The 18,310-nt window shown below is 53.5% G+C and overlaps 8 protein-coding genes across 8 annotated transcripts; 4 read left to right on the top strand and 4 right to left on the bottom strand.

Annotated features, from left to right (window-relative positions):
* Positions 1-1,591: 1,591 nt before the first annotated feature.
* On the bottom strand, positions 1,592-2,343 carry J4E87_010539 (uncharacterized protein; the record flags this gene model as incomplete). The annotated part of the gene is made up of 4 exons (XM_049382112.1): positions 1,592-1,989; positions 2,105-2,186; positions 2,253-2,298; positions 2,336-2,343. 4 exons carry the CDS (start codon positions 2,341-2,343, stop codon positions 1,592-1,594), a joined length of 534 nt encoding a protein of 177 aa, XP_049228190.1.
* A 681-nt stretch (positions 2,344-3,024) lies between these two features.
* Positions 3,025-3,890, bottom strand: J4E87_010538 (uncharacterized protein; the record flags this gene model as incomplete). The annotated part of the gene is made up of 3 exons (XM_049382111.1): positions 3,025-3,611; positions 3,703-3,825; positions 3,884-3,890. 3 exons carry the CDS (start codon positions 3,888-3,890, stop codon positions 3,025-3,027), a joined length of 717 nt encoding a protein of 238 aa, XP_049228189.1.
* A 467-nt stretch (positions 3,891-4,357) lies between these two features.
* Positions 4,358-5,122, bottom strand: J4E87_010537 (uncharacterized protein; the record flags this gene model as incomplete). Its single annotated transcript, XM_049382110.1, has 4 exons — positions 4,358-4,603; positions 4,662-4,936; positions 4,993-5,038; positions 5,117-5,122. The coding sequence occupies 4 exons, from the start codon at positions 5,120-5,122 to the stop codon at positions 4,358-4,360; spliced, it is 573 nt and encodes a 190-aa protein (XP_049228188.1).
* Positions 5,123-5,388: 266 nt separating this feature from the next.
* On the top strand, positions 5,389-6,664 carry J4E87_010536 (uncharacterized protein; the record flags this gene model as incomplete). Its single annotated transcript, XM_049382109.1, has 3 exons — positions 5,389-5,522; positions 5,573-5,660; positions 5,705-6,664. The coding sequence occupies 3 exons, from the start codon at positions 5,389-5,391 to the stop codon at positions 6,662-6,664; spliced, it is 1,182 nt and encodes a 393-aa protein (XP_049228187.1).
* A 727-nt stretch (positions 6,665-7,391) lies between these two features.
* Positions 7,392-8,405, top strand: J4E87_010535 (uncharacterized protein; the record flags this gene model as incomplete). Its single annotated transcript, XM_049382108.1, has 1 exon — positions 7,392-8,405. One exon carries the CDS (start codon positions 7,392-7,394, stop codon positions 8,403-8,405), a length of 1,014 nt encoding a protein of 337 aa, XP_049228186.1.
* Positions 8,406-11,031: 2,626 nt separating this feature from the next.
* Positions 11,032-12,332, top strand: J4E87_010534 (uncharacterized protein; the record flags this gene model as incomplete). The annotated part of the gene is made up of 4 exons (XM_049382107.1): positions 11,032-11,125; positions 11,185-11,820; positions 11,878-12,095; positions 12,153-12,332. The coding sequence occupies 4 exons, from the start codon at positions 11,032-11,034 to the stop codon at positions 12,330-12,332; spliced, it is 1,128 nt and encodes a 375-aa protein (XP_049228185.1).
* A 3,123-nt stretch (positions 12,333-15,455) lies between these two features.
* J4E87_010533 (uncharacterized protein) lies at positions 15,456-17,183 on the bottom strand (the record flags this gene model as incomplete). The annotated part of the gene is made up of 1 exon (XM_049382106.1): positions 15,456-17,183. The coding sequence occupies one exon, from the start codon at positions 17,181-17,183 to the stop codon at positions 15,456-15,458; it is 1,728 nt and encodes a 575-aa protein (XP_049228184.1).
* A 436-nt stretch (positions 17,184-17,619) lies between these two features.
* On the top strand, positions 17,620-17,865 carry J4E87_010532 (uncharacterized protein; the record flags this gene model as incomplete). The annotated part of the gene is made up of 2 exons (XM_049382105.1): positions 17,620-17,751; positions 17,800-17,865. 2 exons carry the CDS (start codon positions 17,620-17,622, stop codon positions 17,863-17,865), a joined length of 198 nt encoding a protein of 65 aa, XP_049228183.1.
* Positions 17,866-18,310: the final 445 nt, after the last annotated feature.

Here is an 18,310-nt window from a genome sequence, read left to right as displayed (position 1 = left end):
TACTCTGACCTATATCGCGTCCCCCAGGGGTGCATACGTGAGGCCACGATTGGGCGCCTTCCGGCTGTGGCATTGAAACGACTGTTGATGTCGCATGCGATCAAATGCGCGGCTGAAGTATAGTTAGAGCCCTGGGGTTCACGCAACCCACGCGCCGGAGACAACACTAACGCAACTTCCACAGGACGTTCACCAACCATACGGCTCAGCAACTCATCAAGCGCAACTGTCTTCTTCAGTCCACACAGAGTCTTGGAGTACTCTCACAGACCGAAGTCACCGCTCCACGATGGCCGATGTCTAATCACAGGAGGCGTAAGCTGACCCCTCGTCCAGGCTAGAGATTGCAGTGCACACCAGTCAGAACTGGCCTCGCGTCAGGTACTCTGCTAGCGTCCCCTCAAGTGCGCCTCCGCGCTAAAGATTGCAGTGCAGCGTTAATCGGGCTTCAGGCTAATCTTCACCTGAGTGCATGCGGGCTCTTGTACGCCGGGAGTTGCAGTGCGGCCTGTCAGATCAAAGATCCTGTGTTGGACCTATCACGAGCTTGCTAGGCCTAGCCATGTTACGACCTCGTCAACGCTAGAGATTGCAGTGCAATGGCAGGCACAGCCAGGTACGAAGTCTCCCACGCTAGAGATTGCAGTGCAAAAGCCCCCCGATACCCCCGGTCCCTCACCCGTGGACCCGTGGGCGCTAAGAAATACAATGTACACCAGTAGGAGAACAGCGTTACCCGCTTTAAGCCACCTTGCTAGGCCAGGCTATGCTACGATGTCTTCCACGCTAAAGATTGCAGTGCACGAGAAGGCTGAGTTCGCAACGTGCATGTAGGATCATCTTGAAGATTTGTGACTTCCCTGTTAGAAATTGTAAAATATGAACCTCTTCACGACGCTCACTAGTAGTACGAGTTAGTAGTTTGTTAAGCGCAACCCATTCTGAACGCCTAAGCAGGGTTCAATAGCAGAAAAGGTCGCCGTCGCTGCTCTTAGGTGGCTAACCAGAAGAAGCACGGCCTGAGCCTTCGTCCACGCTAGAGATTGCAGTGCACACCAGTCAGACGAAAGATCTCACTCCCCGATTGGCCAGCAACTTTTAGCTTACATCCAGGCACACGGCTCGTTCGCGCTAGACATTGCAGTGCAATCAGTTGCTCGGGTGGTGGCTGCATATGCAAAGACCTCGGGAGTCTATTAACGGTCAGCCAGAGGTGCTCATCGTCACGTCTCATCCACAAATTCGATCATACCATTTAAGTTCTGCGTGTGCACACACAGGAAACAAGGTCAAGAGGTTCATCTTCCATGGTAGTAAAGTGTTGATCATTCATGGATGCGCATATACTACGAGTGCCGTTGATGCACCCCATGTAGGCCCATTCAGCCTCACGACTTCTCCCATGCAGATAACGTCAGCTCAAACATCCGATGCTAAACCCCGAAGATGCTCACCAGTCCAAAACCCGTCATCCCAGGCATCGCCAAACGCCGAACCACAAAACCATGATACCCTTCCTCGCACCCTTCAGTGGACAAAGTTCGCAGCGTCGCAAAACATACGCCACCAACCAAGATCATCAGGAAAGCGCCTAGACCTCTTCCTCAACGAGCTCCTCAACAACGACACCCTCCTCATCAACAGGCTCCTCTTTAACCCGCTTAGCCATCGGAACGTAGTCATCTTCAACCTCGCCCTCCTCGTCCTCCTTGTCGCTTGTCTCATCATAAGTGGGCTTACGCTTGCCGTTAAGCGTGCGCTTACCGCGGGCAGCAGACGGAGAAAGGACCTCGTCATCATCCATAAGACCTTGGGGACCATCGCTGTCAGCGTCTTCGGAGACGGCTTTCTTCTTGCGCGGGGCAACCTTGGCCTTGGAACGAGGTGTCTTGGGTGTGGAAGTGGCGCGAGTTGGCGAGGCGACGGCGTGGGTTGTGCCGCCCTTGCGGATGTTGGTGAGGCGGTGGGATACGGCCTTGGGGGTGCAGTCTGAAGGTTGAATGTCAGCGAATGGAAGCGGAAGTGCTGCGAAGAAAGAGTCGGGGGTGTGATTGAGTGCGGACATGGGCATTGGGATAGCACTCAAGAGCCGGGATGTACTTACCACCACCAATCTCCTCGGACAGGTACTTGAGAAGCGGCGCGCTGCTCTTGATGTCATGGAACTTAAAGATGCCCTTGAGGATCTAGCAGTCTGGTCAGCAGCTGAGACGAAGTGAATGGTACGCCAACGGCACGCAAGATGAACTTACGATCTGATCCTTATCCGCGGTCCAGTTAACCATCTTGACGGTAGTGCTGGAGGTTGGTCTACGGTACCAGTCAGTAAATGTACAATGCCATGAGCCAAGTGAACTTACTTTGTGGTGTTTTGTTTGTAAGATGATAGCGAAGCTGAGTGCTATGCGAGAGCAAAGACTGGAGAAAGGCTTGATGAAGACGCGGTGTGGGCGATTGACAGTGCGAGATGGGGATGGGAAGGAAGAGAAGGAAGGAAAGTGGGAGAGCGGGGTTTTATATCTTACTGGCGGGTCTGGGAGGTCAGATCTTCCGACGAGGTGAAGGTGAGAGACTGGCACTTTTATGGCAGTGGAGATGGCGCTAGCAGCTCGCTTGATGATAAGGCGTGGTGGTGGAAGCGAGGTGAAGGTGGATTTGAACAACATGGGCCGCTGGACAGTACTTAGAGGAGCGAGGAATACATTGGTCTGGCGAAGATCAGTGAGTGAGCCGCGCGTGTTGGGGGTACTTGACATTGATAGCAGTTGGCCAGTCATCTTCACTGCCATAAAGCTGCCAATATCTCCCTGTTAGTTTATCTACTCCCCTCTAACTAGGCCCTTGTTGCAAGCACAAAGACACAGACACAGGCCCAACATTTCGTGCTGTTTTTCTTCGATATGGAAGGAGGTGCAAAACCAAAATGTCAAGGTACCGAATACTCTCAAGAATGAGATACTGTTACAGGTCATTTCACAATCCCAACCCCAGCAGCCATTCATGAAGTTCCTGCCGACTCAGCTCCTAAGCCGTCGGATCAACAAACTGTCTCTGCCCATCCTGCTCGTCACCATCCTCCACATCATCTCCAGCAGCTTCAGCATCGTCGTCCTTCGCCCCTCCAACACCCAGCCCCGCACTCTCCTGCTCCACAGTCCCTCTCTTCTTGTGATGCCACTCTTTCCACATATCCGACACCATCTTCTGGTTCTTCTTGTTGTTGACATAGATCTTCAACTCCTTAGGTATCGGGTACATCTTATCCATGAAGTCCTGCTTGTCGAGCTGCTTCTCCGTCATCGTGACTCTCTTCTGCGCGGTCTCGGCTTCCCGGACGAAGTACTTGGCCCAGCGGAGTTCATACTGGAAAACCGTCTCGCGTCGCCAAGGAGTGCGGTTCTTGGTTCCGGCCTGGCTACCGGCTGGGAGCTCTTCTTCTTCGGCTTTGGAGTCGTCCAGGACTAAGCGGCAGAGACTGGGGAGGGGGATGTCCGCGGATTCTTGGTGGGCGCGCTCGAGCCAGAGTTTGCGCAGACGGTGGACGGTGTTTTCGTATGCAAGTTGCGGCAGTAGACCGCATGGTGGTAAATCTTTGCTGAAGAGAATGGGCACTGGGCGGTCAGCTAACCACCTTGAATGGCGTGCGTCGGGGCTTGCTATCACCTATCACGGGACTGATGTTCGTGAAGTTGAAAGACCTACTGTTGGGTAATAGCGCAAGCTCTTCCTCAGAAAGCGGTTTGTTGCTCTGATCGTCAGGCTTGCCATGGCCGTCTAAACCGAGTCCAGCAATGTCGTCGGACACATCGGTCCATTCATCTTCTTCTTGAACATGTATTAGCGCTTGGCATTAGGCGTAAACCTTCCGGAGGTCTTGGCATACCCTGCATCTCTGTTGTTTGGCCTGTCGGTGGAGCTGACATGTGGCTAGGTTCAAAGGGCAGCCGGGGCATGTGTAGCGAGCGATGATATTGGCAGCTGAAGATGACCTCGCCGAATCGATTGCGCGCACAATAAGGAATTAGAAATTAGAAGATGGGTGTTGCGCGATGATGTTGCAGCGGGAGTGCAGGCTTTGGCGATCAAGCAAATAGAACGCCAGCGTCCGCGCCTGCTGCCCAAACACAGGTAGTGCAGGGCAAGAGCTCATGACGTCAGCGCGTGACTAGACCCTGGAAATTATACAAAATCACGGGATGTCGAGATTGGGCCAGGACGTTTTGACAGGTGAGACACATGAACATGATGAGAAGGTAGTACTACACCATTGTCGCAAACCAGAGAATGTCTTGTTAGTTCATTGATTGCGACATCTGTCACACAACCTCAACCACGCAGTAACCAAGTCCATGCTCATCTACAACGCTTTGCCCATGAACTTCCTCTTCGTGTAGCTGAGCCACCACTTGCTGGGTGTGTTTGTCTCGTCCGCGTATACCCTGTTCAGTAACCGTGTTGCTAGCTCTTGTCGCATCTGCATGATGTACTGTCGCAGCACTTCAGCTCCGTTCCTGTCCGCTGGCGCCTCGAAGGCCTGGTTAAGCGGGAAGCCTGCGTCACCTGGAATCGCAAAGTTGGTGTCCAGCGCAATGTTCATAACAGCCTGCCACATTGTCAGCTTCCAGCGTCCACCTTCTTCATCCGTCCACCCGACAGCATACCTTCTCGGCTTCTCTCCGACTCATGCCCGGCTTGATCTTTCCCAGTACCTCGCTAACGTATAGGATGCCATAGATGAGGACACGGTCGGCGGGGCCCTTGATCTCGAAGTTGCGGAAGAATGTGTTGGCGCGGAAGAGGGCAAGGATCTCGTCTAGCGGATCGTACGACTCGTGTGAGGCATCGATGGTGAGCTCTGTGACATCGGCAGGTAGAGCTGGCAGCTGGATGGCAGGGCCGCGGGTGCGTGTGCGGAGTGGAAGGAGAGCGAAGTTGCCTGGTGCGCCCGTCAGTCGTTTTCGCTTATGGTGAGGCTGGAGAGTATAGCTGTACCAATCAATTGCTGATTGGGCTCATCGAGGAAGACGGAGTGGTAGGCCTAGGTGGGTCAGCTGCTGCTCTAGATGTCTGAACATGCCTTGAGGCATCTATGTGAAGAATAAATGTTCTAACTGACCGGCATCTTGGGTGTTGTCGCCTAGCTTGTTGGTGTCTGGCGGTGTTCTGGGAGCTCGGCGGAGGTGACGGCGCAGCTCCGCTTCGTGAGGTGTGCTGGTAGGGCTGAGCAGCGGGGGGTGACTAAGCCGCCCCATCAACGCGTCCCTGCGCGCGGCGCGTCTCCCTCGATTTTCGATTAACAGCCTCCATACCGCCAATCAACGTTCTAGCGACGTCAATTCGACCTCAATACGTACCGAGGATCTCTGCATCTTCATTACAGCTATCGCAATGTCCGACTACGAAGATGAGATGGACGTGGATGCGCCCGCAGTAGACAACTCGATCACTTTTGGCGGAGACCAAAAGAAGGGCAAGAGGAGCGCCGCAAATCTACCCGTTGAAGCTGAGGATTCCCTACCATGGTGAGCTCAACTCATTTTCGTCTTTTGCACACCTGCTGAACGTCAGATAGGGTGGAGAAGTACCGACCAAACTCCCTCGATGACGTCGAAGGCCACAAGGACATAATAGCGACCATCAACAAGTTTGTAGACTCAAATGTATGTCAGAACTCGCTTCCAAGATTCACAGCTAACATGTCCAGCGACTACCTCATCTCCTCCTCTACGGCCCTCCAGGTACCGGAAAGACATCGACCGTCCTCGCACTCGCACGCCGCATATACGGAAATAAGAACATGCGACAGATGGTCTTGGAATTGAACGCCTCAGACGACAGAGGTATCGATGTCGTGCGGGAGCAGATCAAGACGTTCAGTAGCACAAAGCAGATCTTCTCTGCGGCACCCAAGGCAGGAGACTCATCACTGGCAACGTTCAAGCTCATTATCCTCGACGAAGCCGATGCCATGACTGCGACCGCGCAGATGGCCCTGCGACGAATCATGGAGAAGTACACCGCGAACACTCGCTTCTGTATCATCGCCAACTACACACACAAGCTCTCGCCAGCCTTATTATCACGATGCACGAGGTTCCGATTCTCCCCGCTGAAGGATCAGGACATTAGGAACTTGGTCGACAAGGTCATTGAGGAGGAGAAGGTCAACATCACGCAAGACGCAACCGACTCACTCGTCACGCTCAGCAAAGGAGACATGAGACGGGCACTTAACGTACTACAGGCCTGTCACGCATCAAGCACGCCGCTTCAGACACCCGGCAAGCCCGCACCTGACCCATCCATAATCATACGCGACGAGATCACGCAGACTACCATCTACGACTGCATAGCAGCACCCCATCCGTCGGATATCAAGTACATCATCGAGACGTTACTATCGAAAAACGACATGACAGAGTGCTTGCGCACGGTCAATAACCTGAAGATCATGAAGGGACTCGCGCTGGCAGATATCCTGACGGCGATCAGCGAGGAGCTAGTCAGTAACGACGTGCCGCCGCAGGTCATGGTGACTTGGATGGCCGGTCTGGCAGATATCGAGTATAGGTTAAGCGGAGGTGGCAACGAAGCCATACAGACGGGCGCAGCGATCGGCGTTGTGAGGACAGGTGTGGAACTGTTGGAGACTGGAAAGAAGTAGTACGTTCGCGACACTAGTTGTGGAAGGAGGACTAGAGCGAATTGCTAGAAATGATACCATTGGAATGCGCAAAAGCAATGCGACAAGACTACATCCGTACCACCCAAAGATCGCAGCCGTGATGATACACTACAAGAAAGTGGGGCGTTGTGTCTCAGGATACTCAAGATCACCGTGGTGATAGGACAAGAGTCGTGTTTTGCGCTAACCACGCTAGTCAACACCCACGCGACTCGGACGCGCCTTCCGATAGACGTACCCCGGGATATATACACCACGCATCAACAATCAACACAGTTATCTTAGTCGCGTTCCTCCGAGTTGAAGATATTTCCATCCCCGCTTCCTATACGAAACACGTTCGACCACCTTGGTATATTGAATATCTCATACGCGCGACGCGCATGCATACTCCGATCATGCCTGTAAAGGTAAGTCAACTTGCGCGACGAATGATCAAGGGCTGACATCAAACAGAGAAGAGAAGGCCCAACAAAGCAGCGGCAAGTCAGTCTGCGCAGAAGTCGAAGCATCGATGCACTTGCTCTTCCTGTGATTACAGAAACGACCAAGTTACAAGAGCGTCGAGCAATCGAGGGAAAGAGCAAGCGGCCGCCTAGGTGGCGAGGGCCTGTAAGTATTATATATACATGGCGCAAAGTCACCCAGGCTTATATCCCCGCAGCAGCAAAACAACTCGCCCTTATCTCACAGGCCAGCGCCGACCATGCCTTCGCAAAGAGAGTCGATACCGGCACGTGATCTTAAGAGCAGTCAAGAGAGCCAGCCACCACCATCATCAAACATCCAACTCCGCTTCTCCTTTTCTGAATCCTTCATCGACGATGTCGAGCGACAAGTCCGTTCCGAGAACAACTTCAACCAAAGTTTCTCGGGGCTGACCATGACGCCCGGTGCCAGCTTCTCCTCCTCGAGTTCACAGTCTACCACCAAGGCATCTCCGGTCCAACCAATCCAACCGCAAACGTCTATCTACCACCAACCCCCGGTGTTGATCAAACCGGGTAAGAAAAGAGAAGGCTATGGATTCAGCTACTCAGAGACGTTCATGTACGATTCAGACGACTACCCAGACACGGAGTGCGGGGACGCTGACGACCATTCGTCTGAACTACACACCACGAGGTCTCTGGATAGCAATCCGTATCTGAACTGGGACGGTGCGATAGGATCACAACAATCACAACATATGCAACAGACTCACCTCTCCCAACTATCACAGTCCTCAACAAGGCCAACATCACGAGACTCCACAGCAACAATCCCAACACCCACCACCTCCTTCGACGACCTCGTCGTCCTCCGCCCCCCAGGTTCCTTCCACCTCGCCCGCCCACAACGCCATCTCCCCTGCACAACCGCAACACGCGAAGACGCCCTCGCCCTCCGCGCGTCTGCCACTTTACTCCTCTCAAAATACACAGAGTCTGCATCTATCCAACTCGCGCTCCTGACACGGATGGAGCGGATGATGTATCTTGAGCAGCAAAAGCCTGGTGCGACGGAAGATAGCGTAGCAGAGAGTTTAGAAGCCTGTGTGAGGAGGCTGAGGGACTGGCTTGTGAAGAGTAAGGAGGAGCGGATTGAGACGGGGGAGTGGAGAGGCGTGGTGGAACATGAGATTGAGTGGGTGGAGTGGATGGTGAGGGCGGCGGAGAGGGGGGTATTGCATGTTAGGCGGAGAGGGTGTCGGTGTCGGCCGGAGTGGGAGAGGCTGTGAGGTTGGGAGTAAGCGTGGGGGTGGGATGGCGCAGGATATAATCCATGTCGTTATCACACGCGATTAATCTTTTGCACTGCAATCTTTAGCGCGAATGAGCAAACGTGTAAGAGAAGTAGCCAAATCCTTGGTATGTTATTCGTGCCACATACTCGGCACGATATGTTGTTTCATCCCGAGTGCACTGCAATCTTTAGCGTGGACGAGCATGTACGTGGGGAAGCTAGCCAACCCTGCTGCTCTCTCTCAGGATGTAACCACATGGTGCAGAGTTTTCCAGGTGCACTGCAATCTCTAGCGTGGAAGAGAAGGTATGTAACTGAAGTAGCCAGCCATACAGCTCTCTAAGGATTCGATGGCTGTCAAAAGGCTTGCGTAGAGCACCGTAAGTGGTTGTGATCATAAGCCACATGCACGTTCAGACCGGGTTGTCTTAGTGACCGGTCAGCATTCGTGGACAGGTGAAACCCAGGAGAGTGGAACATCCCACGAAATGTCACGCTGCACTGCAATGTTTAGCGTGAAAGACAACGTCCCAGGTCGCATGATGGCTGAATGGAGAGGAGTAAGGCGGCTGTACTGCAATCCCTAGCGCAAAGGAGCGGATATGTATGTCGCAGAAGCGGCGAATAACCCACATTCTTCTTGCACAGCCCGGTTACGCATCGCCACAAGCCACACGGGTTCAGGGCACATCGGCTTCGGGAATCATTGGCGTAAAGGGCAGCGCAGAAATGGTAGCTGGACTACTACGCACCGCAGCCTACCGGTAAAGCTGAGAATAGGGAACTCCTTGCCAACTTTGGAAGTCACTGGAGCTCTTATTAGCCGTTGTGGACCTTGGATAAGCCTGCACTGCAATCTCTAGTGTGGAAGAGCGGGCATGGTTGTCGAAGCAGCCAATAATCTACATACTTTGCACAGCCCTGGTACGCATCACTGCAAGCCACAGCAGTTCTTCCGTACGGACTGCACTGCAATCTCTAGCGTGGGAGAGGTCGTCTCGTTCGCGTGCGTACCCATATCGAAACGGCGCTCGGAACATCGAAAGGCACGCACAAACTTCCAAGGTTGTGTGCTATCCAGCAATTTCCAGGAGTTCGGTTCATTCGCTTAAAGTGACAGATATCGCATGTCAAGGTTGCAGTGTGACTCAAAGGCGCACTCTATTTGTTCTGCATTCTGTTTTCACCCCATGCCGTCACTGCACTGCAATCTTTAGCGTGAAGGAACAGGTATGGATGCCAGGGAAGTAGCCAGAACAACAAAGACAGCCAGTAAGACGTGACTTCCGCATAGCCCCGTCGTGCGATGTAACGACCCTCGCGGGTTGGATTCGGGAGTAACCCGCGACACGGTACCTGGAAAAGGTACTAATACCAATTCAACGACTTTTAAGCAAATACAGACATGCACTGCAATCTCTAGCCTGGACGAGGCCTTTCCACCACGTGCGTACTAACAATGAGAGCGCTCTCAGGTTCCACAATCGAGATACAGTTGTTCGTGCTATCCGAGTTCCCGCGGAGGTCCGTTCAGATGCGTGATGTGGCAGGTGTGATGTCTTTTGGTGTACGACATGCTCGGGAACATTTCGAGAAGCCGTTCGGTCCCACCCGAGCACGGCATCTACTTACGAGCCACGTTGGTTCATACCACATCGGATTCGGGAACCACTGGTATGGAGGGGCGCGCAGAGATCGTGGCTGGACAACCATGCACTGCCCACCGGTGAAGCTGAGACAGGGGTCGATATTACCAAGTAGATAGGGCTCTCATTGGTCGTTGTAGATGCGGCTCTGGGCTTCTAAAAGTTTGCCTCCTTTTGTGTATCACAAGGAGGCAGACAACTGCACTGCAATCTTTAGCGCGAAGGAGCAAGTATCTTTGCCAAGGAAGCCATGAACGCAGGGCGTTCGCGCAAGCCCGTTACGCATCGCTCGGCACTCGTGCACAGTTCGTCATGCGTCTGCCAGGCTGCAGAATACTTCTATGGAATTCCTGCCTTAGACCAGCGTCTCAATTGTAGAGGAGCTGACTCCCCAGGAAACAGAGAGCGGCGGTGACCCGACCTCGGGAACGTCTGGATCGTAGCGCCTGCACTGCAATCTCTAGCGTGGAAGACGTCGTCCCAGGCCGCGCGATGTCTTGGCTGCAGAAGGTGGCAACTAGCTGAGCCTGCCCCCAATGTACACAACCAAGGTTCCCTCGCGCAAAGACCCCTCGGGCTCGAGCGCGAAAGACAGATGAGAAGCTGAGCCTGCACTGCAATATCTAGCGTAGGAGAGACCATCTCACCGTGTACCAAGACCAAACTGGCTTCCGGAACGTCTAAAGATACTGAAACGTCTTTGGCTAACCAGCTCTTCGCAAAGGTCTTTTCCTATGCGCAACGTAGTAATTGCGACATGTGTGATATCATGTCCAATGCTTAGCTACATAGCATGCTCGGAAATGTTTCCGAAAGCTGGTCAGACCTTTCCGAGCGTGACCGTGTACTTCAACACCAGTCTTCAACCACGTTCAGCCATCCATGACTTAGCTGGCTACCATGATCAGTGCAACGAGGTCCTTTGCGAATTCAGCTCTCGTACGCCGCCTGCACATCCCTGCTACTTGCCGCTCTATGTACACCACATCCGCGCCACACGTAGCAGTCCTATACCAAGAACTTCCACCCCCCTTAATCAACGGAGTGCGCAAGCCCAAGAAGCCCGGAGGTGCGCAGCCTAGCTTCTTCCACCATCCTCTCCACAACAAGATTAACATTACAACCAAGGCTACATCGACTCCAGCGCAGACATCGCCCACGCACTAACCCACCACAGCCCCGTCTCCGTCATCACACCCGTCTCAACTCCAGACCCACGCAATGATGCAGACTGGTGCTTCGGCGATTCTGAGGCTGGGATTGCGCGTGCGCTGGAGAAGGGGGCAACACATCTCTGGGCTAACACTATACTCTTCGCGGAGCATCCGCTTCAGACCGCAGATAGTCTGACGGGTGTGGCGCAGACGGTGAGGGTTGTAGGACAGCCTCCGAAGCTGGTGCAGCTGTGCGATGACAAGGCGTTCGTCAACAATCTTCTTCGTTCTCGCGGTGGTTTTACGCTGCCGGATGCACACGACGTTCAAGACGAAGAAGACCTCGCGGATGTGCTCCAGACAGATCTTCGCTATCCTATTGTCGCTAAGCCGGTTAGAGGACGAGGGAGTTATGGAGTGAGAGTTTGTCGCTCCGAAGAGGAACTGATCGAACATTGCCGCGATTTACTAAGAGAAGATGCGTCCGTGATCGTCGAAGACTTTCTTGCGGGGCAGGAAGTCACTGTTACTGTGATGCCGCCTTCGCCTGCGACGGGACAGGATGATTATTGGGCGATGCCGGTTGTGGAACGGTTTAATCATGCTGATGGTGGGTTGGCCGCGTGGACTTGGAGAAGTGTATGCGATGTTCACTAACTACTCGCAGGTGTAGCACCGTACAACGGCACAGTCGCTGTGCTTCAGAACTCTCGATGTCTTTCCGAAGACGAACACCTGGCTGATCCACACTATGGTGAGGTACAGCGACAGTGTGTTGAAGTAGCAAAGCTGCTCCAATGTACTGCTCCTATCCGAGTCGACGCTCGTCGGTTCCGAGAGGAAGAATCGTCGTCATTCGCTCTTTTCGATGTCAATATGAAACCGGTGAGTCGGGATATGCCTATCTCTAATACTAAGGTATCCTGACTGACACTTCTCCAGAACATGACAGGTCCTGGTCGGCCTGGCAGAGAGAACCAAGCTAGCCTCACGGCACTGGCTGCTGCTGGGTTGGGTTGGGATTATCCGACTCTGCTGTTGAAGATCCTTGAGTCGAGTAGTTCTCTGCATGATCTGAGAAACGCTACACCGTCGCATGTCATTGGCAAGTGGTTTGGGTAAGAGGCAAAGTGTAAACTCGAAGTTCAGCCCACGAAGTGACAACTTGTACTCTCGCCCTTCTAAAATCGTTGCTGGATTTTTAGCTTGCGCATAGAAGATAACAGGCGAATTTTCTAATTGTATTACACAATGATTATAGTTTCCAGAGCTGCATTATCAGGGAATAGCTTCTCATACGATAGATGAGGACCAGTAGGCCTGAACAAGGTCCACTCTACAGGAGTATCTCCGTCCATGAGTTCAGCATAGTGGGTTCCTTCCATGTATCCAACACGCCGATACACAGGAGAGGAACCGCAAAAGCATTCATCATCTACTAGCGATACAGGTACGACGACCAGAGCGTTGAATTTGCACATAAGATATTCACTCTTATGCTCCGTCCGAAGCGGAACCACCGTATACATGCTGTCCAGCATTGTTGAATAGTCTTGCTGTTCGTCCCAGGTTATTGTTCGGTCCCCTTTGAGAATCTTCTTAAACTGAGTCATACTATGGGGTCGAGCGCGAAGCTTCAGGGCGCCCCTCTTCAAATTGCCGTAAGGGTTTCCAGCCTGAGCTAGCAACAATGACACATCTTCCAATTCGGCAAGATTCTGTAAAGACTCTCGGGAGGCATGACTCCTGTAGTCAATTGGACCGGGAACCGATGCCCAGCTCCAAGAGGGCGCATCAGCGAGGTACGATGCTCTTAAAGTGACAGAACACGGATCTTTGGAGCGCCAGGAGAGGCATTGCCACAGGTGCGCCTCCCAAATGCCCGCGAAATATCGTTCCCCGAATTGTTCTAGTGGTACAGATTTAGCGATGGATGATAGCGCGATCAGACGGTCTGCGTGATTCGTGAAGGATGACTTCGAATAGAATTCGATGAAAGGGAGCCAATTTTTGAAGGTCATGTAACAAGCATGGTGACGTCCTTCAGGGAGGTTATCGTGGGATGGAGTCATAAGCAAATCGGATTCCAGACACTCCCGGAAAACACCCTCCTCGGTGAAATGTAGTAATCTTCGCGAGAGTAGGCGTTCCTGTGCGACCCAGCCTCGTCTATTCAAGGTGGAAGCGATAACCGATTCGCGAAACGCCGAGTCCTTTGGATAAAGGTACGAAGAGACTGTGGTTCCATCTCCGGTTTGTTGAAGTATTTCACATGGTTTCATGCAGTCAATCCCAACTTTGTGTAGAAAGCCGTCGTTGGGATCCCTGGAGCAGGTAGCAGAAATCGTGCACATAGCGTTTTGATAAACGAGCCACATACGCGGTCCTTCTACGTCCCAGTCAGCATGATTCCCATGTGCGCTTGGTTGAACTATGCACAAGGCATCAATCCACATGAAACGCATTCCTAAGCCTCGTGCAACGATAACGGCATCTTGGAACGTTTGCGGCATGCTGGCATAAGACAGTACTCGGTTCCCAGTAAAATCCTTTCTCAGCATGCAGTCCGGTGGTCCATTACCCCAGCGATAGCTTAACGTACAGTACTGGGAAAGCTCGTCGATCGTGGCGTATGCCGCAGCAATCCATGATTGCACGTTAATTGTGACAATTTCATTCTCATGAGTAAGGTCCAGTAAGCGACATGGAAGTGAAGATGCCTTGCGAGATGGATCCAAGTTCACTGGCTTACAATCAACATGTGTCTCGTTTTTGCTGAGCACACAATCTTGGAAAAGCTGACCAGCGCGCAAAACTGGGTCATGATTGGATGCGGAAGAGGAGAATGGGTCAATGGCAGCGCCGGGTCTGATGTGAAAATAAATGGTGTCGAGGTAATCGTGTAAATGTAACGAGAGTTTGTCTATGGAGTCGTGGGGCCAGTGGTTGCAATACAGAGATATCTTGTTGTGGTGTTCCTGAAGCACGAACGGGTCCCATCTGACATTGGCCATGGAGACCTTCTCTAGGTATTTCCGGATGAAGCAACACAGATCGCAACCAGTTTCAGCGCCCCTGATCAGTTCGTGTCCAGAAATCCATGTTCGAAGCTGTTGGAGGATGGTTTCCCGGTTGCACTTCGGGACCACCATCTTGCTGCACTCAGCACACCGAGGCATCGTAAACGCTCCTCCGAGGTTGTGATCCGACAGGACCGGGAAGCATGAGCGTCATGAGAAGACTGAAGACCAGAGGCACAAAGTCTCAGGACACGGGAAAGGCACCGATAGTGTCGCGATCGGATTGTGACGGAAGGCTTCAGGAGTAGACGGCGAAAAGGTCAACGAAGAAGGCTGTTGCCGCAATGACGACGTAGCGACTCTCAAAATCGAAGTCGATAGAGATGTGAGTGATGCGCAGCACGCCAGGCAGAATAGTAGAAGGCGACGAGGACATCCGTCCCTCACTCATCTGCGGGGTACACCTGCTGTGCCACCATGATGCAGAACGCGCCAAACCTGCCCAGACGCGGTGCATGACATCCAATTCCATCTGAGATTGCCGCCGCCATCAGACGTAGTCGTATCAGCGAAGGTTTGATTCGATATTAGCTCGCTGTAGGCTGACAGCTTGTGCGGGTGGTGGTGGTGGTGGTGGTGAACGAGGACAGGATCCAAGGCGCGGCTGCCTCGTTGACGCTTGTTTGGCAGTAGCAGCACCACCCGCCAAGCATTGACACGACATGACACAGATTGGAAGGCGAGCTGTCGCGATCGTTCTGGATATCATGTTTTCTAAGGCATCAAAATGTTGTGACAATGTTTCTTTACCACTACTTCCCCAAACTACCTACGCTACGCTATGCTATCCCTCTGTCTGTCTGTCTCTCTGTCCCTCCATCCTATCATACACTAGAACTTGGTATCCATACCCATAACCAATCAATAAAACCCCCTCAAATCCCCAGCCAAGAAGTCATAATACGCCATAAAAATGCTCAAACCCCCCAACCCCTCAACCAGAAACGCCCATACCCATCTCAGCAGCCACCCGTTCATCATCCTAATAAACCACAGGTTCAGCCGCAACACCCCACCTCTCACACACGCGCAGCTTGACAGCGAAGCTCTCAAACTGCCATGTCTTACTCCTCTCATCGAATGTCTGTTGAAACCTTGTGCCAGTACAGGTACCGATGGCGTAGATCCCGTCGTGCGCTTTTCGGTTATTGCAACCGTAGCAGACCTATCGTCTACGGTAGATATCCGCATCTCTTTCTCTGTTGTCTCTGTTATCGCGTCTTTGGTCCCGGCGGTCTGGACTGCGCGATCGTGTGCGTCCGTCTCGTCGTTCCCTCGCGAAACCTCTCGCGTCGTTGCGATCGGGTCGATCTCTGTACGCGCGGTTCCGGTCTGAGCGGTCATCTGTGTATCCTTCTCTCGAGTTACCCGAATCGCGGGAGCCTCGGCGAGGTCGATCGTCTGGTTCGCGGGAACGGCGGGGGCCTTCTGCGCCGTAGCTTGGTATGTATGTGTCGCCGCCCGCGGTAGCTGGTGGTTGTCTTCGGCGGTCTGCGCCATCGGGGCCGTAGCGGGGCACGGGTGGGAGGGGGTGACGGCCGTCTGCAGGAGGTGGTGGAAGACCGTTGTGGCCTCGGTCTGCGCCGTTGCCCCAGTTCGGTCGGCGATCACCGCCTGGTGGTGGGGGTGGAGGTCGGTGTTCGTAGCGGCGGTCGTAGCCTCCTCTTTGGCCTCTGTCGACGCCTGGTGGGCCGCGGTCTTGTGGGCCGCCGTATCTTCGGTCGCCGTTCTGCCATGATTGTGGTGGTGGGCCTTGGCCGGTCCATTCGCCGTTCGGTCCGCCGCCTACTGTGCCGCCTTGTGGTGCTGGTGGTAGTGCTTGCTTCTGGCCTCGCGCATTCCGTCGATCGAGCTCGTGTGAGTCTGCAAAGGTGGGGATGTCTTCTTCGCGCATGGGAAGTGGCTGCTCTCGGAAGTATGGGTGGTCGATGGCATCGATGGCGTTGATTCGTTTCCGCCAGTCGAGCCTCATGAGGTCTTTGATGAGCGATAGTCCGACGGGCGACAGTTCGCGGAACCGTTGGGCGATAGTGCCGGTGTGGACGGGGAATGCGCGTATGGGTTCGGCGCCAGGGAGATCGCGCCACCCCGGCATGCTGTCGTCGTTTGGTGACCCGACCAGCTCGAAGATGATCTGGGCTTGGTGGATGTCGCTCTGTCCTGCAAGGATGGGCTTTCGCTTGAACATCTCTCCAAACACACAGCCCGCACCCCACATGTCGATAGCCGGGGTGTACTTCCTGAGCTGCAGAAGAAGCTCTGGAGGCCGATACCATCTAGTCACAACCAATGTAGTGTATTCGCGCTTCGCCTCGCCGTTGCCCCTGCCTCGTTGTGGTACCGCCTCGTCGTAGTGTCGCGCAAGACCGAAATCCGCTATTTGTAGCCGTCCGCGGTTGTTGATGAGAAGATTGGCGGCTTTCATATCTCGATGTAGGATGTGGTTGTCGTGGAGGTATCGCAGGCCTTTGAACAGCTGCAGCATGTAGCACTTGATTTGCGCCTCCTTGAACTGGACTTCGGGGTTGTCGAGGAGACCTGATAGATCGTGGTCGGCATAGGGCGTGACCATGTACAAGATGGCGCGTTTCCTGCCCTCGGTCTTTGGTCGTTCCACGGCCATCTCTTCCAGCTTGAGGACGTTGTCGTGCGATAGCATCTTGAGCAGCTTGATTTCTCGCAGCGCCGTAATAGGAAAGCCATCCTTTTCGTTGTGCATCAAGATCTTCTTCAGCGCAAAGATACTGCCGGTCGCCTTTTGTCGCGCCATGTGGACTTCACCAAAAGTACCCTCTCCGAGCTTCTTCATCATTTCGTATTCGCCGATCTTGCTGCATCCTTTGAAGCGTCGCTGCAGGGTCTGCGATGGCGTCGCGCCTGCCGAGTTCGCCATGTCGGCGGCGGTGGTGGTGGCTTGGGTTCGCGATGGAATGTTCGCGGCTACGCTTTGTACCGGCTGCTAGTGGTCCTCGGCGCAGATGTCCGCAGGAGAGTCGGGCTATTTCTCGAAACCGGTGGCGTGATGTAGCGAGGTTTACGTGGTCGCGGTGGCATGCGCTGCCATGGATGGGAATTAGAAGGCAGAAGCTATTGTGTGTGCATGATGATAGGCGAAGACATTATCGTTGGTGAAGGAGCAAAGAACGCGATCCACGGTTGATGGCACAGCCTTGGCGCCGCACGCTAGCGTAGCCTCCGATCGACCTTAACCACACCTCCATCACGAAGACGTCAACAGGCCATTGCACCCCATAGCAACCAGGTACGATATGCTGCTACCCATGGAAGACATCTCACGATACTGACAACCTTGCAGGCTCACAGACATCATGCAACCCACACGAGCCCGCATGGGCCCGCCCAAATATGCGCCGCACCCAAACCACCCCATCCACATTCACCCGGTCCGACCGCTATACCGATTCATGGCTACTGGCCTCGGCGCATCCATGTGGTTCTTCGTATGTGGAATGAATAGGGTAAAGCTGGCATAGCGCTAACAATGGCAGTTGATGTACCGCGCGAAGAAGGACGGACCAGCGCTCCTCGGCTGGAAGCACCCATGGGACCACTGAGCTCTTGATGAGCACGGGCAGGGGTGTGAGAATCTACAAGCGTGAATTGAAGACAACATGGGGCATAGCGGATGTACATACTCTGGATGACGCAGGATGCGGAACCCAAGACCGGTAGCTGTGATATCCCGCGCAGACAGCGCCAAGAAATTCGAACTTCAAGAAGATCAATCGTAGCACTGTCATGGATAAGTGCTCATACCGGTGACCTTTTAGATGAGCATATGGAAACGGTTCAGCAAAACGTTGTAAGATCGAGCGCGTTTCTTGATTCTCTCCCGTCCCGAATGTCGATTCGTCGCGTCCGAGGCATTCGCGAACTTTTCTAATGATGCTGCGGTATCGTATCATGACTGGCGATCGGTCTTGATTTTGATATGGTTGCGATCTCCTTCTCACTCCAAGCTTGAACTGCTTGCCGCCAGTCATTTCGAAGCCACTACTT

This window comes from Alternaria ethzedia (assembly GCF_023757985.1).
Source record: "Alternaria ethzedia strain BMP 0044 chromosome Unknown scaffold_50, whole genome shotgun sequence".
NCBI lineage: Eukaryota > Fungi > Ascomycota > Dothideomycetes > Pleosporales > Pleosporaceae > Alternaria > Alternaria ethzedia.
The sequence above is the reverse complement of the archived record's forward strand: the minus strand, read 5'-3'. Positions and strand labels throughout refer to the sequence as shown.